This window comes from Mustela lutreola, chromosome 1 (assembly GCF_030435805.1).
Source record: "Mustela lutreola isolate mMusLut2 chromosome 1, mMusLut2.pri, whole genome shotgun sequence".
Lineage (NCBI taxonomy): Eukaryota > Metazoa > Chordata > Mammalia > Carnivora > Mustelidae > Mustela > Mustela lutreola.
Genome location: NC_081290.1, coordinates 105,798,394 through 105,819,782, shown reverse-complemented (window position 1 = coordinate 105,819,782; position 21,389 = coordinate 105,798,394). Strand labels below are relative to the sequence as shown.

The following is a 21,389-nucleotide window of genomic DNA, read 5'->3' as shown; positions in this document are numbered from 1 at the left end:
TATGAGCATAATAAACAGTGGAAAAAACCTTCCACATAATGTATCAGAGTCCTGCAACATTAAGGATAAGTCAGTTCTTATCTCCATTTACAAAGTTCAAATCCAGGCCTAACTGCTCTCTTAACTAAAGGTTAAAAGTCATCATTCTGTATTACTGTATTACTGACTCCTAGTCACTACATGTACATACCCCAATTTAGCCTTACGTATGTAGAACCTTGATTTCTAAGAATATTCTACTCCTCTGAAATATTGCACAGATCTTATTTACTAATGGATTTTGGGGGTAAATACTTGCCTTAGGTGGTTTGAAGGGGTAGTCTGTAGGAAAATGAATTGTCAAAAAGAATACACCGCCTTGATATGGGCTGTCATTCTGGTGAAAAGAAAAATTTGCTTAACTCTGGTATTTAAAATACTAATGCTAAATAATGCACGTAACATTTCTATTTTCTAAGCATTTCTTTAACATGAAACAAGATTACCTGTTTATGCTGCAAGAGAGAATACAAATCATTCCACAATTCAGTTCACATTACTAAAACACCACAATCAAAATTTCTTACAGAACAATGAACCCTTATTTAGTTAGATCCCATTTTATTTAAGGCACCAAAGAACTGAAAAATTAACCAGAAACCAAATGTTCTAGATCCTTATTTTCACAAAGGAAAAGTATACTTAGCAATAAGGTCTACATACAGTATTATATATCAAACCTGAATTTGAAAAAAGGTCTTATATTTATTTCTGAAAATGACAGCCATATACAAATATATGGCTTTGCACCTCAACACACCACTCGTCACTTTAGCAACCCAAAATGTTGGCTATTGCAGGTTAACCTGTAACTACCTTCAACAGAAGCAAAACAGAAACAAAATAGTTTTGTTTTTGTTTATTTATTTGACAGAGAGAGACACAGTGAGAGGCTACCACAAACATGTGACCTGAGCCGAAGGCAGATGCTTAACGACTAAGCTACCCAGGCGCCCCCAAATAGGTTTTTAACAAGTTTAATTCCCATCTGGCTCCTCAAAACCTTCATTTTTTAAAACATTTATTTAGATCATCTCTATACCCAACATGGGGCTCAAACTCATGATCCTGACATCAAGAGTCACATGTTCTTCCAACTGATTCAGCCCGACATCCCTCAAAATTCTCATTTAAAACCACAATTTTTTTTGAAGTTTTGAGAGAGAGAGAGAGAGAGAGAGAGAGTGTGTGTGTATGCGCATGCAAGCGCAGGAGGGAGGGGAAGAGTCTTAAGCAGACTGGCATTCTCCACAACAAATTAATGAACAGGATTACAAATCTGGAAAACAATGTGGAACTGCTCTGCCACTTCAACAGAGAACAGAAATTTTCAAGCTATAGCATCACTCTTCCTCCTTTGTTATTTTGCTTATTATATAATCTGAGTATGAAGAACTCTCTTAATATTATACAATGTTAGTACATAAGTAACTTGCTAGAATTTTACATTTAGTTTAACCAATACCAGGAAAAAGGTAACACTGTATTCCCATTTTACGGCTAGATACAAATGGGACTTGAATAATTTGTGGCAGAAGAACCAAGACTGGGAACCCAGGTCTTATGAAGATCACTGGTCAATATGGGATCAGTGAATGATGAAAAAGACAGTGACCTCATTAAAACCTTTAGGGTCAAACATAGTAACTGCATAACTGCTTCTGGATATGCAAAGTCGTCACCTGGTGATGTCTTTAAAAATTCACGGTAATTCAGTTATTACCAACATCTACTCCTCTCCATTACAGACAGTATGTACATAGTGCTAATTATAAGCCTTTTATTATGCCCATTCTGGATGTCAGGAAAGTAAAAAAATTTTTCCAGATCTGACACTTAATACAGCTCATTTAATTCCGAGCCCTCTGTAAAACAGTTAAACAATAACTGAATTAATCTAACTCAGTTCTTAGGACACCTGGGTGGCTCAGCCTGTTAAGCATCTTTGTGGCTCAGGTCATGATCCTAGAGTGCTGGGATGGAGCCTCGAGAGCCCCGCGTCAGGTTCCCTGCTCATCAGAGAGCCTGCTTCTCCCTCTGTCCCTCACCCTGCTCGTGCTTGCTCGTTCTAACAGATAAATATTTTTTAAAAAAACCTTAACTTGGGCGCCTGGGTGGCTCAGTGGTTGGGCCGCTGCCTTTGGCTCAGGTCATGATCTCAGGGTCCTGGGATCGAGTCCCGCATCGGGCTCTCTGCTCAGCAGGGAGCCTGCTTCCTCCTCTCTCTCTGCCTGCCTCTCTGCCTACTTGTGATTTCTCTCTGTCAAATAAATAAATAAATCTTTAAAAAAAAAAAAAAAAAAAAACCTTAACTTGGGGTGCCTGGGTGGCTCAGTGGGTTAAAGCCTCTGCCTTCGGCTCAGGTCAGAGATTCCAAAGTCCTGGGATCAAGCCCTACATCGGGCTCTCTGCTCAGCAGGGACCCTGCTTCCCTTCTCTCTCTGCCTGCCTCTGCCTACCTGTGATCTCTGTCAAATAAATAAATAAAATCTTAAAAAAAAAAAAAAAACAAAAAAAACAAAAAAACAAAACCTTAATTGTTCTACAGATCAGGTATGTATAAGGGACACAAAGAACAATTTCTTACATTGGTGGGTAAGTGTTCTGGTGAAGAGACATGCAATAAAATGTTGCAAACATTATGAAAAATGAACAGGGCATACCAGCAACTTGAAGGAAAAATGACAATTTACTGATTAAGAATGAAGTTCAAAGAAACATATAACTAATATAATCAAAGAACTACATCTTGAGTCCTTCTTACTTCAAAGTCTTTTCATATTGCCTAAAAAATTTAAATTCAAAAAACTAAGACTGCAAAGCAGCATATAAAAAGTATAGAAAAAATAAAGCACAGAATATGATCTGAATTAAATAACATTCCTTTGTTAACAGCTACATTAACTGGGAATAGATGCTTCAAATGGCATAGTTTTACAAAACAGACTAATATGGAAAATGGTTACACAGTACTCCTGAACAGTAGAAGTTTTTATAAAACCAAATTACCAAAGTTTTAAGTTTTCATTCCAAGTTTCATACAATCAGAAGGACCGTATCTGACTGCCTCTAAATAAAGGCAATCTGATGGTAAGATTTAGGGAAAGCCAAATTTAAGAACTCAGGGATGAAAATATTTCAGTGTTACAATTTAACACTACAATTTCATCAACTCAAAGAGGAAAAACTGGTAAAACCACAAGATCCAGAGGTAACCAAACCAAAGTATGCTATCTAAAAAACTGAAGCTCTATTATCAAATTTACTATAAACTAAAAGCAAACAGAAAACAAAAAAAGAAAAAGAATACTTTAATCTGTAACATCACCCAAGTCTTAGAAATCCAGTATAAATTCTGGATTTATAACCTATCTCTTTAGACACCTTCTACTGGTTTTAACTACGATCAGTCCAAAGTCATTCTTTCTCAGTGTCAGTATTCCTCCCCCAGGGCAATCATAAAGTCTTGGTATTCCCCCCACTCCATCCATCTTTTGCTTCTATCTCCTGACTCATACTTATTTTGGTTAAATCTTGAATTTTTCTCTAGTTATTAATTTAATTCTCTAGTTATTAATTCCAGGATATATATATATATATATATATATATAATTTATATAAAAAGCCTATAAATATTTATCCTTAGATGTCTCCTGTGTCCAAAACTCAAACCACAAACCAGTAACTCATCACTGATCAAAGTAGTTATTAATCTTAAAGATCCTTAAAATCTCAAACTAGCTTCCTCTTTTATGCCCACTGCCTGCCACTACCTCCCTTTGTTCATGATCTTACGATCTTTTGTTTATATTATATTATAGCAATGGCTCACTTTTGATATTCCTGCCTTCACTCTGGTTTTTTTCTTCTAATTTATCCCTTACCCTAATGCTGAAGTTGTCCTAAAACACAAGTTACATTCCTGCTTGAAATCTAGCATAGCTTTCAAGATAAAAGTGCAAACTCCTAAGCACAAAAGGTGCTTTATGGTCTCCTTCAAACCAATATAGCTGGTCTCATCTTCCACCTCTTCTCCATATGCTCTCCCTACTGGACTTAAAATATTTCACACATCTCCTTTTTCTCCCACTTGAAATATTCTTACCTGTATCCTTATCTTCTTCATCTCTAGGACCTTACCTACACTGTACCATCCATCTCAAGTTTAAACATCCTTAAAAAGATAATACAGCCTTCTCTTTGTTTAGTTCAATATGCTTGTTGCCCTTCTTTTATACCTTTCTATACAACAGTTATTAGAACCCAACACACTTATGTAACTTATATTTTCCTCTTCCTCTAGACTACAAAGTTCCTTAAAAAGGTACTGAAAGGGGAAGTTTTCACACATCATTAGCCTCTGCAGGAACTGACAAAATACACTTAAAATAAGTTGAAAAATAACCCTTAGGGACCAGTAAGACAATATCTATGAACCAATTATCTGACCAGATGGTTTCTGCAAGTGATTCTCCTCAGGCTGGTTACATTGTATTACCCCAAAATGGTACCTTCTTCCATGGCTATATCAAAGATTAGGTGGAAGTCAGGGTGGTTCTCTAAGTAACTTTAAACTATCTTTCTGCCAGTTCCATTTCCAATTAAAGAAACATCAAGTGTATAAACTATCCGATAAGGAGTTAATTTCTCCTAACTGCATCAACTGATAGTGGGAACTGCCCTTAATACAAAAAACCAAAAACTTAAAAACTACCAGTTTAAAAACCCCACAGCCAGCAGTGCTCTGTCAATTCTTTTGAAGATTTAATTTTTATTAGTATTTGTGCTTCCAAAGTACCCTACCTTTGGAAAGAATAAGCCAGTTCAAACAGTTATTAGGAAGAAGCATTCTGCCTCATAAATTTAATGATTGAGAACATTTCAAGACTATAAAATGCTAAAATCCAATAGACGACTCTGTACAAAACTTAAAATGAGACGTTCCAGTCCTTAGTCAGGAACCTTTACTTATGTGGCACTGTCAATCACTTTTACTGACCTAAGAAGTACTCCAAAGCAAAAGTACTTTTGTCACCATTTATTCTTTCAGCAAATCTGCAAATATATGGATTGTTTTATGACCAATGGCCCTATGTTTTAGCTCATGTCACATACTAACAAAATAAAGCAATGAGTGATATAATCAAACTGTAATGTTTTATCACAAAATACAATCAAAAGCCAAACTAAGAATGACTTCACTGATGACTCTACAAGGATAATTATTAACTACTCGCAACCTGGCATCTAAACGTGCTTAAATATAGTTTTTGCTTTTGTTAATCACGGAATATATATTTTTTATAAGATTTGTATTTATTTACTTCTCAAACAGAGCACACATAAGCAGGGGGAACAGCAGGCAGAGGGAGAAGCAGGCTCCCTGAGGAACAAGGAGCTGATGTGGGACTCATTCCCAGGACCCTGGGATCAAGACCTGAGCCAAAAGCAGACAGACACTTTAGTGCTTTATTAATACTTAGAACTAATTTTAATAATGAGGTCATTTTAAAGCACCATCTGGATGAAAGATGAGCTTTTATTCGGTGCAAATTTTAAAATATTTTATTACATATGCTTTGAAAATGGGTTATCTATAATGAGAAAATTCTAGAAATTACAAATGCAAGTGCCTAAAAGGAAGGCAAAATGAGTGGATAGAAATAGTGTGAGACACAAGCTCCATATAAAAAAGGGAGGTAGCTGCTACTCCATCCCAAGCCATTATCTAGTCTGGCTTTTTATGTGAAGTTATCCAACTTTTAAAATGTTCTGAGGACCAAATTGGTTAAAAGTCACACTAAATTAACTATGTGTATTTAAAATAAATAAATCACAATTTTGTTACCAAATAAAAAGCAGCATTTTTAAAGCAAAATAAGATTTACAACAGTAAAAACAGGCCATGAAAACAACTGGAAATGAACAATTCTGACACTGAATAGTTTCTTAAATTAGAATATAGACAGATTTCAAATTAAGAAGCTAAATATCCCCCACTACCACTATACCAAGTTTAACTATGATTCACAATCTCCTTACCTTTAAGTTCTAACATCATAATTACTCTAACTCAATCATTCCTGCTATGGATTTCCCATAAAATTTCTCCCACTAATCACTTCATTTATGTATCACTTACTTCCCACGTTAATCACACCTGTTTTAACTGTCTCTCCCAGTAGGTAAGTTCCTTAAAGAATGAGAGGGACCATGTCTATCCTTAATGGCTGGCACACAGTGAAGGATCACAATGAAGATTACAGTTACCAAACTCGGAACTACGGAATAAAAACTTACTAACTTTTCCAAGAACCTTTCTCCTTTAAGAATGACAGACATCTATCTATAGACCACTAACTCACCAAGTACATTATTGACATTTATGCGGAGATTAAACCACCAAAGGGAGGGGTGCAGATTAAGACATACATATACCATAGAAGAGAAATCCTAAAGAGCCTTTCAAGTCAGAAAAATATTAAGTATTGTGCAAGATACAGTCTTACCCCAGGTTGTTTTACTGCGCTCTAATTCTGTGAAATTCTTAGATGGTATCCATAATTCTGAATATTCAATTATCCAGCATATACAGTTTCTTATCTACCCAGGATAGAAAGGAATTTTGCTGTATTCAAAATACCACTTTCTACCTAAAATTTTTCAAATTTTGTAAAAAACTAAGGAAGAATCAAGTATCAAAATAATACAATAAAAATAGATTTTCAGCAGCAACAGGAATAAGATCTTTGAGTAACACCACGGTAGAGCCAGTTAAATTAATTGGCTCTATAAGTATAAGGAAGCTCTATGACAATGCTTTACATTCCTATGAAAGAAAACTAGAATAAGTGAAAAAATATGATAGGCCAGAGATGCTATATTCTAGAACCTGAGTACAGGAACAGACACATAGCACATGTAACAAATTACTATTCATTGAATTGTTATGCCTTTCAAAAACAGTACAACTATGGCAATTCCAAAAAAGTACTACAATGTAATAAAATAAACAGAAGACTAAGTTAAATACAACTTGGTCAATGCTGAACCTTTAATCAAAAGCAAAATGTTTTAATTCTTAATACTTACAGGTCCCATAATTGTGGCTTGCCAATGAAACACTAGGGAAATACAAAACAAAACTGTTGTTATCTAAACACATACAAGTTTTTTGAAATTAGCCATTAAAATCTACTTGAGAGTTACTTACTATCATCCCCAACTGGACCTGCAGAACATTGTGCTGGAGGGTCACGGGCCAAATCACTAAGTTCCTACACCAAAACAGAAAATGATGGGTCATGTAACCATAATAAAAAATGTAAGCAAGCAAAGAAAGCCAACTGTTTATTTTCACCCCATTCTTTAAGGAACATATAATCAGTTCACATTAATATATTCTAGTAAAAGAGAGAAAGCGTAAGTAGCCAGTCCAGATCCTGGGACATAGCAGGTATAAATATGAAAATTTTTGTTACACCAATGAAAGCTGTGCAAACCAAAAAAGTTCTATCAGATACTTTCATGGCTTAAGAACTTAAGACAAAGCAGTTCTCAATATCCTTAATACTCATGTTGTCTAATGAACTTCCCTGACATCTCAGAGTTTCTACCATCTCAAATCCTGCTATTTCCAAACCACACTATCCACAGACCTCATTTTCCACTTGAAAAATCGCTCATGGGGCTAGGTAGGTATTCTTTTTTGTTTGATCTTATTCCTGCAACTCAACCATGTCTTTTAGACAACGTTGAGTAAAATTACAACTCTGGAAGAACCTGAAATTTGCTCATAGTAAAAACATGCAGTTTCCAAAAGTCCACCCCACCTTGTATTTACAAATACATACTGAGCTCTTCCACATGACTTGTATGTAACACATATGGATAATGCAGTAAGAAAATAGTTGTTTCTTCACTGTTTTAAAATTTAAGACGATATAACTTTATCTATGTACATATATACCTATATATACATCTTTATAGGGATTTACAGACAGACCCATGAGGTAATAGTGGGCTTCTAAAAAAAAAAAAAGGAATACACAATGCTGCAGAAAGAGAACTAGAGCAAATATCTGCCTCTGTTATACGGTCAAAATGTACTTTAGGAAATGGCCAATTGTTTGGGAGTGATCAATCTAGATTCACTCCATTAAAAAAAAAAATCAATGAAAAATCAATGCAGAAGAATTGTCCTTGTGGCAATCATTTCACAAAATATCAGAACATTATGTTGTATACCTAAAACTAAAAACATTACAAGTCAATTATATTTCAATAAAACTGGGGTGGGGGGTTGCTCTGATATACTCGATCTTGTTTCTGAAAACTCATACCACATTTGCTTTTAAGATTATTCAACAGCCAGACATCCCAAGATTCACAATTTCAGGATAATGGAAAACCAGATAATTTCTGCTTGCCTTTTAAATATACCTTCACATGTTCAGCATATGTAAAAATGGGAGAAAATTCATTTCAACCACTTTTGATCCTGATAATAGGAATTACAGAAACTCTTGACTAGAAATTAAACAAATGGTTAAAAGAAACTATGTATGGTTTTGGCTTAAAAATAAAAACAAACACCCTTACAAAGTATCAAGTGATTCTGAACCACATTAAATTTTTGAAAACTATTCCTTTTTTGAATAAAAATAGAAATGTAGGGGCGCCTGGGTGGTTCAGTGGGTTAAAGCCTCTGCCTTCGGCTCAGGTCATGATCCCAGGGTCCTGGAATCAAGCCCCGCATCGGGCTCCCTGCTTGGCAGGGAGCCTGCTCTCCCCCCCCACCCCCGCCTGCCTCTCTGCCTACTTGTGATCTCTGTCAAAAAAAAAAAAAAAAGTACTTACAACTTGAATTGACTATTATGAAGCAAATTACTTTTTCATAGGCCAAATAAGTTTTCATATGGTATTTACTTACATCCCATAATCAGCCACTTTTATTATAATGGGAATCTAACACCATCTCAATGCATAAAAATTTTACTGTACGGGGCACCTGGGTGGCTCAGTGGGTTAAGCCTCTGCCTTCAGCTCAGGTCATGATCTCAGGGTCTTGTGATCAAGCCCTGCATGGCAGAGAGCCCGATTCTCCCTCTCTGCCTACTTGTGATTTCTTTTTCTGTCAAATAAATAAAATCTTAAAAAAACAAACCGGTCTTTTAAATCATGTACCAGCCCTCATCTCTAAGATAACAAGTAATTCTCATAACATTATTATGCCTATAGCATAAGCAAATGAGATTACAGAATAATATCATAGCAAGGAAAAAATATGGGAGAAAGCATAATTAACAAGTCATTTTAGACATTCTTCTATATATATAACATTTTGTCTACTCAATAAGTATCTTACTCCGCTTTCATGAAAATGTTTTTTCCTCCAAACTTGTGATTGTAGTGTTCGGTTAATGGTGGCTGACAATCACCTGTTACTCAGGGCTAATCACAGAATTTTGTTACTTTGGCCTGTGATTAGCTCAAAGGGTTGCAAAGCAACCCAAGCCAGGACCTGACCTAATCAAGTCCATCCATCTCTGCCCGGTTTTTCAAACTGAAGCTGGAACACTCTTCCCTCTAAATCAAAAGCTGTATGATTGTGACCTAGAGCTGTTGGCAGCCATGTGCCCTGAAATTACATGGTGAATCCAAAGAAAAAGAGATCACATTGAGCAGTGGAGATAATAAAAGCTGACTTGGCATATACACGTGCAATTTTAGTCCCTGAGGTTATAGCTTGTTCTGGGTTCCTATAGCTATTTCCTTTGATTGTTAACCACTCCAGTTTTCCTTCTAATAAATCCAAAGGGGGAAAAACCCCAAGCGTGAGGAGACCCATTCTAAGGCAGAGAGCTACTGGGACCCACATAGACTTTACCCACTAAAGCACAATGTAATGCTCAAGTCTTGTTTTCTTGAAAAACATATAAGAAAGAAAATTAAGTGAAGCAGTCTTAAAATTAAGCTAGAGGGAGCAGTCATGTGTCCTGTCTAGCAACTTTTAATCTAATCACAGAACCCAGAGGTTAATTTAAATTCATTTCTAAAATGAAAAGTGCAATATCTGCTATTAAAGTTTCACTATCAAAACATTTATTCGCTTATAGGAAGACTGCATTTTTGGTATCCAGCAGGTTAGGTTTGAATAATACCAAGATAAAACATGAATGACTTTCCCAACAGACTGAGGTAATATCAAGTAAGCAAAATGCAAAAACAAAAAACTACATTTCAACAACTCAAGTGCTTAAAATAAAAGCATTCAAATACTTTGTAAATCTTAAAAAGGTAACCACTAACCTTGCGAGGGTTTAAAAACAGTGACAACTGAGCTGGGTCTTGATGGAAAGGGATAAGCATTCCAAACAGAGAAACTCATTCAAAGTTGAGGGTGTGAAAGAACACAAGGCTGTAAAAATTTGCTTATAGTCTTACATACCAGAAACACAACAGGGTATAGGTAGAAAGTAACCCATGTGGCCAGAAAGGTTAACCATGGCTAGGATCTTCCTTGGGTTTGAATATGTGAGACTACCTCAAACACAATGGGAAACGAACAGTTTTATTTTTGTTTTAAAGATTTACTTACTTGAGACAGCAAGCACGGTGGGGGGGCCACGCAGAGGGCACCCTACATGGGCCTCAATCTCACCAACTCATGAGATCATGACCCAAGCTGAAACCAAGAGTCAGATGCTCAACTGAGCCACCCAGGTGCCCTGAACCATGGATAGTTTTTAAGCAAGAATAAGACAAATCAAATTTGGTTTTCACTATTTTTTTATATGTATGGACAAATACTACATTAGGAGGGATTCTCTGAATTTAACTTACTAGGTCATATCCCCAAAGTACCCATAAATCTGTGTACCAACCTGTTAGTTAAGCAAAGCTTAACATTTTTACTACTTCCATATTTTAAAAAAGAAAATGTTGTAGATATAATTGACGATCCCTCACATACTCCTCAAATTCCATTTCCTTTCTCCCACAGTAGGTAACAGATTATCCCAAATTTGGCTTCCACTATTTCTCCACATTTTTACACTCTACTAGGTATGTATCTTTTCACACATAGTATTGTTTTGCAGGTTTTCAAATTTTAAGAGATAAAAAACTATGAATACATAGTTATACAAAGACCTATATCTACATATTTCTATGTATGTCTACTATTCAGAACACTGGCTCTGTGTTTATAATAAGGACTTCTAAGACCAATTTAACTACAGCTCTTCTATCCCCCCAAATACACACATACTTGCACAAAATTTTAATTTGTGGGGTTATCAAAGACCCATCCCCATTTTGTAGGAATCCCTAATACAAAGGACAGAGAAGTAGGTAACTACATTAGGAAGCTATAGCAGTAATTCAGGTGAAAGAAGAACAGGAGAACTAAGTCACTGAGGATGATAAAAGATCTTAAATAACAAGCATTTTATTTTTAAAACTATCTTATGGAAACAGGCCTTCTTTCTATTTTTCCATCAGATCACCTTACTAGGGGAAAGAATGCATTCGAAGTGTAGGACATACTACTCTTTGGTGTCTCTACTAGACCACTTGAATATTAGAGGTCTAAGGATGGATTTCCAAATGGTTGCTTTTTCAAAAGGGTATCCTTACATCAAAAATGTAGTTTAAAAATTTGATATGGCATTTGGAAAACTGAAAAAAAAAATTTCAACTGTACCAACTCAAGTCTTTATTCTACTCAAGGTATATTTATTGGACTTAAGATAAATTTTCAATGAAGCATCTACTCAAAGATTACTCAAAAGTAATTTTGTCTTTGGTTTTAACTTTACGAAATGACTTTAAACCTGAAATTTTCATAGGCTTTAGGGACAAAAACAGTTTGTAAAATTATATGAAGAACTGAAACCATTAGCTCTTTGCTTCCTAGCAGGGAGAGACAGTGGCAAGGACCAAAGAGAACAGCTCACATAATAGCACCTATAAAGGGTTCATACTGTTGACCACCCCTTTCCCCAAGAACGGCATTACTAAGGTTGTCTCTTGGCCAACTATTAAGACCACTAAAATAGCAAAGAGGCTGGCAGGGAGACTGGCACACACTAGGAGTGGCTAACGGCTCCACTCACAGTGAATCAACTCTAAAGATGACCAAGGGCATACAAGGACATAAAGAAAAATAAAACCTCACCAAAGTTAGACATCTCTTTGCCATGGTGTGTTCTTCTGGAGGATATTTTCCTTTTGGATCATCTTCCTATGAACTGCTTCTCCTAAAACCTTCCTGTGAAACACCTGGCTATCATGAGAATCCAGGCCTCTTCTCACTTAGAAATACGCTTCTCCTTCCCATTTAAAAGCCTAAACAGACTCATAAGGAGTCAAGCAAATCTCTCTGTAAGGAAACCAAAAGGTACAGCTTAAGCCACTGAGCATTCTCATCTGGAGGTATGTAATTAAACAGTAAAGAATCTGACCATTCCTTTTCTGAGACTCATAAGAGAAAGCCTACAGTTTATCTTGAGAAAGATCTTTGCTTTGATCATTTTAGCACACAATATCTCTTTGACAGTTGACTGTTAGAAGCAAATCATGAAAAGGCTGAGACACTTGCTTAGAAGTCTAAACACACTGCTAAATATTTGCTTCTTGCTTCTCTCATTGCACGTTACTCATTTCAAAGAAGTGAAAGGACGGACATAGACTATGAAGAACAGGAAACCAAGGTATTAAACACAAAGGTATCAGAAGTGATAGAGACATAAAAAATGGTCTCTGCCTTTAAAGAACTTGTAAATTGGGAATTAAGAACTATTTATGAATGATGAAGCTATACAGTAGCCACTTCAGATCAGTGTCCAATAAGTTAATAGGAGTAACTGTTTAAGCATTCTGCTAATCGTTCTTCAAATGATAGCCTCTACTTATGTTAGATTAACATAACCAAAGTCAGCATTTATGAAAACAAAGATGATTGCTATGGTAACACCAAGTTCACAGGTTCCATCCTTGAGTAATTAGCACCACCAAGTTCACAACCATTTGTCATCCCATACTCCACCATTCATCTTGAACATTATCACACAAAGGTCAGAATGATAGTAGTATCATAAATACAATTCCCATCATCACTTTTGGGGAAACTGAGAAGTTCATGCCATCACCGAAAGGTAATTTCTTGTATTAAAGAGTCCACTTCTTTAAAAACTTCTGACTTAAAGACAAGATGTGTGTAACTATGTGAATCAGTGTCATACAGACGGTCCTGCCTCTTAAAACCTATACTGAGCAACAGAAACTACTACCTTGGGGGCTGGATGAGATGAGGCTATGAGGTGGAAGGCAAGAAGAGAGCCTTTACAAGAAATTTTGAGGTAAGAATCACCCTCAAGGAGCCTTTACAACCTAGCAAAATATAAAGGTACACACTCAGACCAATGTCAGGATGAAATACAGTATAATTGCCTAATTAGGCAGATGAGAACTGCTCTAATTGTTCTTATAAAGATCAGGTTTACCATGAAGTAGAAATTTGTATTAGATTTAATGCTCTGAAATTTTTACATACCATGTGTAGACACAAATGGTAAGGAAAGAAACAGCATACATTTCAGAAATGTATCCTTACCATAAGTTACTTAACAAGGAAGCTTAGCAAAATATTTTGGGATCTGAACAATTTCATGGAGCTATGGACTCAAAATAAGAAGGAATAGTCACTTTAAAATCACTACAGCTTGGAATTTAGAATTTGAGAAATAGTTAAAATTTCTTTTACCTTAAGGATTAACAGGTAGGTAGGTTCTACAAACCATGTCTCATTGTATCACTGACACTACATTAATTTCCTGTTTAGTTGTAATTACAGGTTAGACAATGTGCTAGTTTGCCTGATTAGACAAGATACAAAGAATGGGTTGAATAATACTACAATTTTCTTTCTTTAAATCACCACTTAAGTCACTTAAAATTATTCAAAGCTATTTTTCTGTAAGCACTATCTAAATGAGCAAAACAGCCAAATTTAGGTTCTCAGCTTTGATATATAAAAGCATACAAGACATTTCATAAACATAAAAAACAAAATTAACAACAGTCCAGTGGTGGAACACATCCAATTATAAATTAGCTTTGAAATGCTAACAAGACTAAGATGAATGTGAACAAGTACTCCATTCTAAAAATGAACCAGTAACCAAGTACTGATTCACAACTGAAACCTACGAGACCAAATATGACATACCCAGCAATGAAAAGTTGAAGGCCCGAATGAAACAAGATTATGTTGAAGGTATCGTTAGAGATAAAAATCAGATGTTAAGGGAGAGTATAAAACACTTCATTGAATTTTTCCCTTCCCCAAAGGCAGAGGGTAGTTTTGAGACGCTCACATACCAAGGTTAACTTGGCTAATAAGTTATTCAGTAAATTCATCTGTTCTGAATTACACCATTCAATTTTCAAATAAGATCACTATTGTAGCAAAACCAAAAAGAATACAAAATTTTCCATTTAAATAATGAAAATCCTTTAACTTTGCTTATTTCAAAATTTTGACACTGAGAATTAACTACAGTTAGAAAAACCATCCTGAGATGACAAAACATAGTATAAGTAAAATATTTAGATAAACTATCTTTAATAATAATGGGTAAATCTGATATATGAATAGCCCTTTCTTTTCAACAGGTGTTTCTCATACTTGATTTATGTTCTTAAAAGGTAAGTTGCACAAGGTGACAAACACCTATTCGTGTGTTTATATGCTTGTTTCTTCCACTCAAAGCAGAGACTCTCATGGGTAATGACAAGGCTTCCTCATTTTTCTTTATCTCTTGGGACTAGACTACTGTGCCAAACAGTAAAACCTCAGTAAGTATTGATTAAATGATTATTGCTAAGTCTGTGGATCTTAACCAGAGGAAGGCCTTAGAATCATCTGGGTAATTTCAAAATTATGCCTGATCCCAGAGAAAATGATTCCATAAATATGCTTAGTTAGTTCCCATATACCATATTCTTTAAGATCTCTGCTCAATATCCTGATATATAAATGCAACTCGTGTCAAAACCCACAAACCGTAACATATTCTACAGAAGGCAAAACCCAATCTAAGACTTGAGATTTCAACCTGAAAACTTTCACATCAGTGGTAGGAACCTAGTATCTTCTTTACTAGAAAGGGATCATTATAGTCCAAAGGATTTGGAAAATCTTCAAGAATTGACTGTACCTTAAGACTAACAAGGGGTACTGAGTCCTTGAGTTAAGTAACATATAACCTAACAACACATACCTTGTAAGTAGTTTTCCTCTAGTGCTAGTAAGAGTATTCAACTTTGTATTCGTAGGAGTAACAACAACTAGAATAACTGCAGATAAGCAGGATGATCAAAGCAATGTCAAAGTAAGTCACTCTTAATAAAATTAACACCAAGGTCACCATCAGCATCCATGAGTCACACAACCGTCCCACAAATTGAGCTAGCTACTGAAGCACCTTGGGGATCTTAAAGAGACACCTGCAAAACCATGTATCTGGTCTATAGGCTCTTTGGGGACAAGAGTATTTTAAGATATCCCTAACAGTTGGCACATGGTAGTTTCCATAGTCCTTGAAGAGACTAATCAAAAAGGAACTCACCCCTGCTTTCAAAACTTAGCAGTCAACAGCTTAGTTCACAAATTAGCTATTACCTGGGTGTAAGAGTCAAGTCAAATCCCAATTATTTAAATGTGGCCTGGGAGAAGAGAACAGCTTATTCCAGGTAGCAAGACCAAATAACATTCACTGGGTAAGACAGAAATTGAAATGGTCTGAAATAGCAGAACAGCATGAAGTTTAAGAGCTTAAGCTCCCGAGGCAGACTATCTGATCTGAATCTCAGTCTCTTCTTACTAACTGTGAGACTGGATAAGGAACTTAACCTCTCTGTGCCTTTTCTTTAGATATCACTGAGTAATAAAGTGCCTCTATCTCAAGAGAATTGTGAGGATTAAATGAACTGATTCTTATAAAGGCCTTATGAACAGTGCTGCGTATATAGTAAAGGGTAAGTCCTAGCTACTATCAGCAGTACAATAATGCACAAGAAAACATTTTTGATTACCAAAAACCTAAAGGATGATGATGTAACAGTTAAGACACATTGTGGAGCCACACTGTCCAGGTTCTGATCCCAGTTCTGCCTTTCAGTGCCTCAGGTTTCTAATCTCGAAATGGGGATAACAATTTAATTGTAACTACTTCCTGGAGTTGTTGTAATATTAAATGAGTTAATGCTGGTGTCTCAAATAGTTCTGACACATTGCAAACACTCAAAACATTATTCTTCTAGGCTCGGCTCACATATTTTATGTAGTTCTTTCTAAACGCCCCAAAACACAAGCACTGTAGTTACTTTAATAGCAGTAGTAAAATTGTCTGTGGTTCTCAACCACTAATCAACTTGGGAGTTCCCATTTTTGATTCTTGTTGTTTAATAAATAGCACTGTAAAACCATACTACAGCTTATTAAATAAATAACACAGAAGAAAACCAAGTTAAGATTATATGATAAGGCTGCCTGGTCTAAGAAATACTCAAAATATTGTAATGTAGCTTTAGAAAAAACAAATCCAAAGGCTAATCAAATAAATTATTAATGGCTAAAAATATTCCAACGCTACCATTTCAATAAAGTATCAACAAGGAATACAGATATCTTAATATTTGGAACTTGGGAGCTTCAGACAGTAAATTCAAAATAAACAGGTAGGGGCACCTGGGTGGCTCAGTGGGTTAAGCCTCTGCCTTCGGCTCCAGTCATGATCTCACGGTCCTGGAATCGAGCCATCGAGCCCCGCATCCGGGTCTCTGCTCATCAGGGAGCCTACTTCCTCCCCCCTTCCTCTGCCTGCCTCTCTGCGTACTTGTGATCTCTGTCAAATAAATAAATAAAATCTTAAAAAAACAAAACAAAAAAACAAAAACCCAAACAGGTCCATGACAGAAGAAATACCACACTAACATCAATGCCTACTTGACCTTGTATTTCTAGAACACAGGACCCTAAAAGAACCACCTCCCATTAACTATCTACTCACTGAAATTCTTTGGATCTTGGATCTTTTCCCCTCCAAGTTTCATCATGTGTTTCTGATATTAACAGCTAAGCATCAAGCCATAAGCCTTTCAAAAACTTTGTATAGGTTGAATGAACCGTCCCACATAAACACTGTTTCTTCCAATTTGTAAAGTATTATGTCTAGTTTCTGTATTACACATACCTTCAAAATATTTCTAACAGAAGTCAATCTGGTACTAATGAAAACAACTAAACCAAGAAAGTTCTTTAAAGTCTCTGAAGATTAAAAATAGTGATATAAAATAGCAGTAATAATAATCTGAGTGCCATGTGCCAGGGGCATATTCAAAGCCACACGTCAACCTCTTTAATCCTAAAATAAACAAAATCTAGAAACCTAAACCCGTTTTTGCTCATTGCCGCATCCCTAGAGTCTAGAACATACTAGGCACTCAACTATTGTTCGTACATAACAAGTATTTGTTTCACAGAAGCACACAAATAATTTGCCCACTCCTAGAACTCTAAGTGGAACATTTCTACCCCAAAGTTCACATTCTTAACTATTATATTGCCTCTCTAGAGCTTTTAAATCATTAAGTGGTGTCACAGCAGCTGGGTATCACCTATAAAAGAAAAAAAAAATAAATGAGACCTTCCTTTGAAGTGTGCTGTTCCACACGCATAAAAAGCTATGGATTTGAGATTATTCCACATCTTAGTTTCCTGAACTAATTCTCATATATAAAAGATTTTGATCTGTACTAAATGTTATATTCCTTATATTAACTATGCTGTAAAATAGGACTATGCTTCTCCAATCATACTGCTGGCCTCAGAAGTGGTCAGAGAGGTTTAATCTAATCCTTTTGACTTAAAATCTTAACTCCTAAAAATTTGTACCTCTCCTTTTCCATTCTCTCAAAAACAATGATTTTTTATATTTCACATAAACGCACAATGACAAAGCAATGATGAACTAAAATCAAAATTCAAGATTTCAGCCTCAATACATTGCCTGAAGATCTGCAGTCAAATGCTCTATCCCTGAGCTATAATCCCCCATCGCCTGAAGATCTGAACCATTATCTTTCATAATACCAGTTTGGTCAAATACACTCCAAAGTTACAGGTATTAAATAAAATTAGGCAGCATCAGGTCTACTTACTAAAGCCAAGTCTTTCCCATTCCTTCCACGTAGAACCCCTTTTAAAAAAGTAATCCATCCAAGCCAAAGTTTCTAACTCACAACATCCTCTGTCTCCTAGTTTTAGTAAGGCCGAATTTATTCCATGACATTTTTTTCAAGTTAGCTGTAAATACTCCACCCTCCTCGATTGTGCAAGAACCAAACACACCACACATACACAAGTTACAAAAAAGGGCAATACAGTCTCAGAGTTTGAATATAAAGTCTCCAGCATGACGTCTTAAGAGCGGCATACAATCTGATGTCAAAGTTAACATTTAACAAAGAACTTTATTTCATATTATTACGAAAGGAGATGCCGGAAAAAGCCTGAACCAGTTAAAGCAGCCGCCATCTTAAAATGCGGGATAGAAGTTAGAGCAAGAAAATGAGACTAAACCACCGGAGGTGGAGGTTCCGCTCACCCCCCCCCTCCTACTTCGAGCCTCGAAAAATCCCATTTTTTCAACTTCTATCGATAGTTCAGTATCAAACCACGTTTTAAGTAGCGAAACAATCTTCTCCGAGGGTGTTATTAAATGAGGCAAAAATAGGTACACTGAACCTCCCCTTACTGCCATCACACCCCTAGTCCTCCCTCCCCCCAAAAGAAGGGAGCTTCCAGAAGCCTTTTACATCAGTTCCCAGTGTCCCTCTGATAAATACTTTCGGGTGAGAAGTCTCAACTACAAAACATAGGAAGTGGTAACAGTGTCAGCCCATCTCCTCCCAACCCCACTTTTTCTTGTGTAACCTGCCCAGAGTCGATGAAGTTTGACTAGGCTCAGTGACTACTCTTCCGCCACCAAGAGACTTCTACACCGACCCCCCAACTAAGTTCGGGACCCGACAAATTTCAATGATCTTCTCCCCTATGAATTTGCCATGGTTCTTCCCCCTAGAAAACCCAAGAGCCTTGCTCTTACAACTGAAGTTTTTAAGCACCGAGAATAGAGAGCGCCATGACATTTGCTGGAGCGTTCTCGACAAATCTTGACCCTCAAACAAGACTAAATCTTCTTTCAGAAGCAGAACCAAACCGCCTGAAATCACTCCCCCCCACCCCTAATTTGAACCGATTCCAGTGAAACACACTCAAGATAACCTCTCACTTGCCACAAGTGTTCTGTTGCTAGCTTTAAGCATCATTTCTTTAAAGTACATCTGCGTTTCCCATCCCCCAACAGAAGTGACCCAAGGAGAGACGTTTTCATAATTATACTTCCTCCCCACCCCCACGCTTTCCTCCGAAACTGAGCCTTGCATTCCTCCCACGACCCCATTCCCAGCCCCACGGGTTACCTTATTAATCCGTTTCAGCGCCATAGTCTGTGCTTTTCGTCTGGCTCCTCACTCTCTCGGTGTGTGCTCAAAGGTCCGGCCAAAACTCTTGATTATCCGGGCGGCAGGGAAGGATTGTCTCTTCGTCTCACACCGGCTCGGCCAGACACAGGCGCCTTTTGCAAAAACGGAGATCAGCACTCGCACGGGCCCCGGAGAGACCCTGATGAATCCAGGTCCCTTAAAACGGTCGCGCTCCGGGGTGGGTGGGCTGGCGTGGCAAAGCCACCAACAGCCTCTATGCCGTGCTTCGGCCCGAAGAGGAGGCAAGGGTGACGGGAAGAGCGGAGGGGCGGCTACAAGTTTGACTTCCCGGCCTCTCGAAAGGAAGAGACCCGGGTGGGAGAGGAAGAGGCGTAGGAGAAAGGGGTGGGTGCGGGGCAGGGTCCGGAGCCCAGCAGAGGAGGAGCCGGGGCCTAGTCGGCGCTATGCCGGCGTCACTAGGGCAAAGAAAGGCTGGGGGGGGGGGGGAGGGGGAAACAGGAGACTCCGGACTGACGCCGGGCTTCTTTCGGTTTCTGCTCAAAGGTGCGGCCAGTAAGGGGAAGAAAATAATAGAGAAGAGACTTGATATATGTTGCTGTCCCCGCAACTAGAGCTATTCTGTGTCGGTCCCTGACGCCACCGTACACTCCGCCTTCCAGCGCGCTCCCGCACGCGCCCGCCCAGCCACCGCCACCACGCGCCCGTGCTGCCCCTGAGGCTCCGGCTTAGGCGCGAGGACGCGCCCATTCCCCCACCCCCTCAAACAGGAGAGGCCCTGGCTTCCCCAGCCTTCCCACCCCACCCCACCCAACAGGCTGGTCACTCAAGCCACCCCAGGCCTGTGTTTCCCCCTCTTACCCGGCCGGCCAGTGGGCCGGCCCCCCTTCCCTTCCCCTAGCCGTCCACACCCACGCGTACAGAGGGGCCGGGGCCTCCCTCAAGCTGCGGCCTCGGCCTCCTCCCCGCGCGGCAGCTGGTGCCTCCCCGGCCCTACGGGGCTCACGCGCACGACACAGCCACAAGATGTCCGCTCTGACGGAACTACTGCCAGCTGCCACGCTCCGCCCCTCCCCCCTCCTCCTGCCTCTTCACCGCCGCGTATCAGTCCGCCAACGCCGCCGTCGCGAGCACAGGACGAATCTAAGGGTGAAGGGGGACGGTTTACTTCCTACGTCCAGGGCCGAGGTTATCCGTGCTACCCCCTTTTCCTCCTTTTCGGAACAGCACCTTCTTACTAAACAGATCGGAGATTGGACTGGGAGGGCGGGGGCCGGAGGCGGGTCATGGGCTTGGGGGGGAAGGGTGGACGAGCGGCGGAAACCCTCAGCCTCAGAGAAGCATCGAGAACCGGAAGGAGACCATGGGAGGAAGGTAATGGAAGCGGCAGCTGCGCGGTGGAGACCCACGCCCCTCCCAGCAGCGTCCCCCAATTTCCTCACTTGGTATTGAGGCGACGGATCTCGCGAGAACCTCGTGGCTGGCTAACAGGAGCTATAACTCTGCAATGACTTAAGGGCAGTTTTGTGCGCTCTTCCGGGTGGGGGCCCGCCCACAAATTCTCGCGAGATGCAGTAGGAACCGGCTCGAGTTGGGGCGGGCCGTGTCCTGGAAGCACCGCCCCTGAATGGTCATGCTGGTGGGAGGGAGAGGAAATGGAATTCCCCCGACGGGTTAGAGCGCGCGCCGACACATCGGTCTTTCACGCGCCCAATCAGGAATGTGCGGTGGGCGGTACCACGGTCTAATTACTAGATACCTTTACTCCTGCTTGATCC

The 21,389-nt window shown here is 38.6% G+C and overlaps 1 protein-coding gene across 11 annotated transcripts in view; it reads right to left on the bottom strand.

Moving 5' to 3' along the window:
- Positions 1 to 21,162, bottom strand: part of UBE2D3 (ubiquitin conjugating enzyme E2 D3) — a 28,064-nt gene extending 6,902 nt beyond the window's left edge. Inside the window, exons 1-5 of one of the 11 annotated variants that reach the window (XM_059171916.1) lie at positions 21,054 to 21,162; positions 19,591 to 19,745; positions 7,253 to 7,316; positions 7,132 to 7,184; positions 299 to 376 (exon numbers count right to left, since the gene is read on the bottom strand). In XM_059171916.1, coding sequence (XP_059027899.1) covers positions 299 to 376; positions 7,132 to 7,184; positions 7,253 to 7,316; positions 19,591 to 19,614 — 219 coding nt within the window. In that variant the 5' untranslated portion in view covers positions 19,615 to 19,745; positions 21,054 to 21,162. Of the gene's footprint in view, positions 1 to 298; positions 377 to 7,131; positions 7,185 to 7,252; positions 7,317 to 12,220; positions 12,371 to 19,590; positions 19,746 to 20,472; positions 20,495 to 20,532; positions 20,975 to 21,053 lie in introns of those variants that run through there. The other 10 variants (XM_059171926.1, XM_059171894.1, XM_059171887.1 and 7 more) reach the window with 10 other exon arrangements.
- Positions 21,163 to 21,389: the final 227 nt, after the last annotated feature.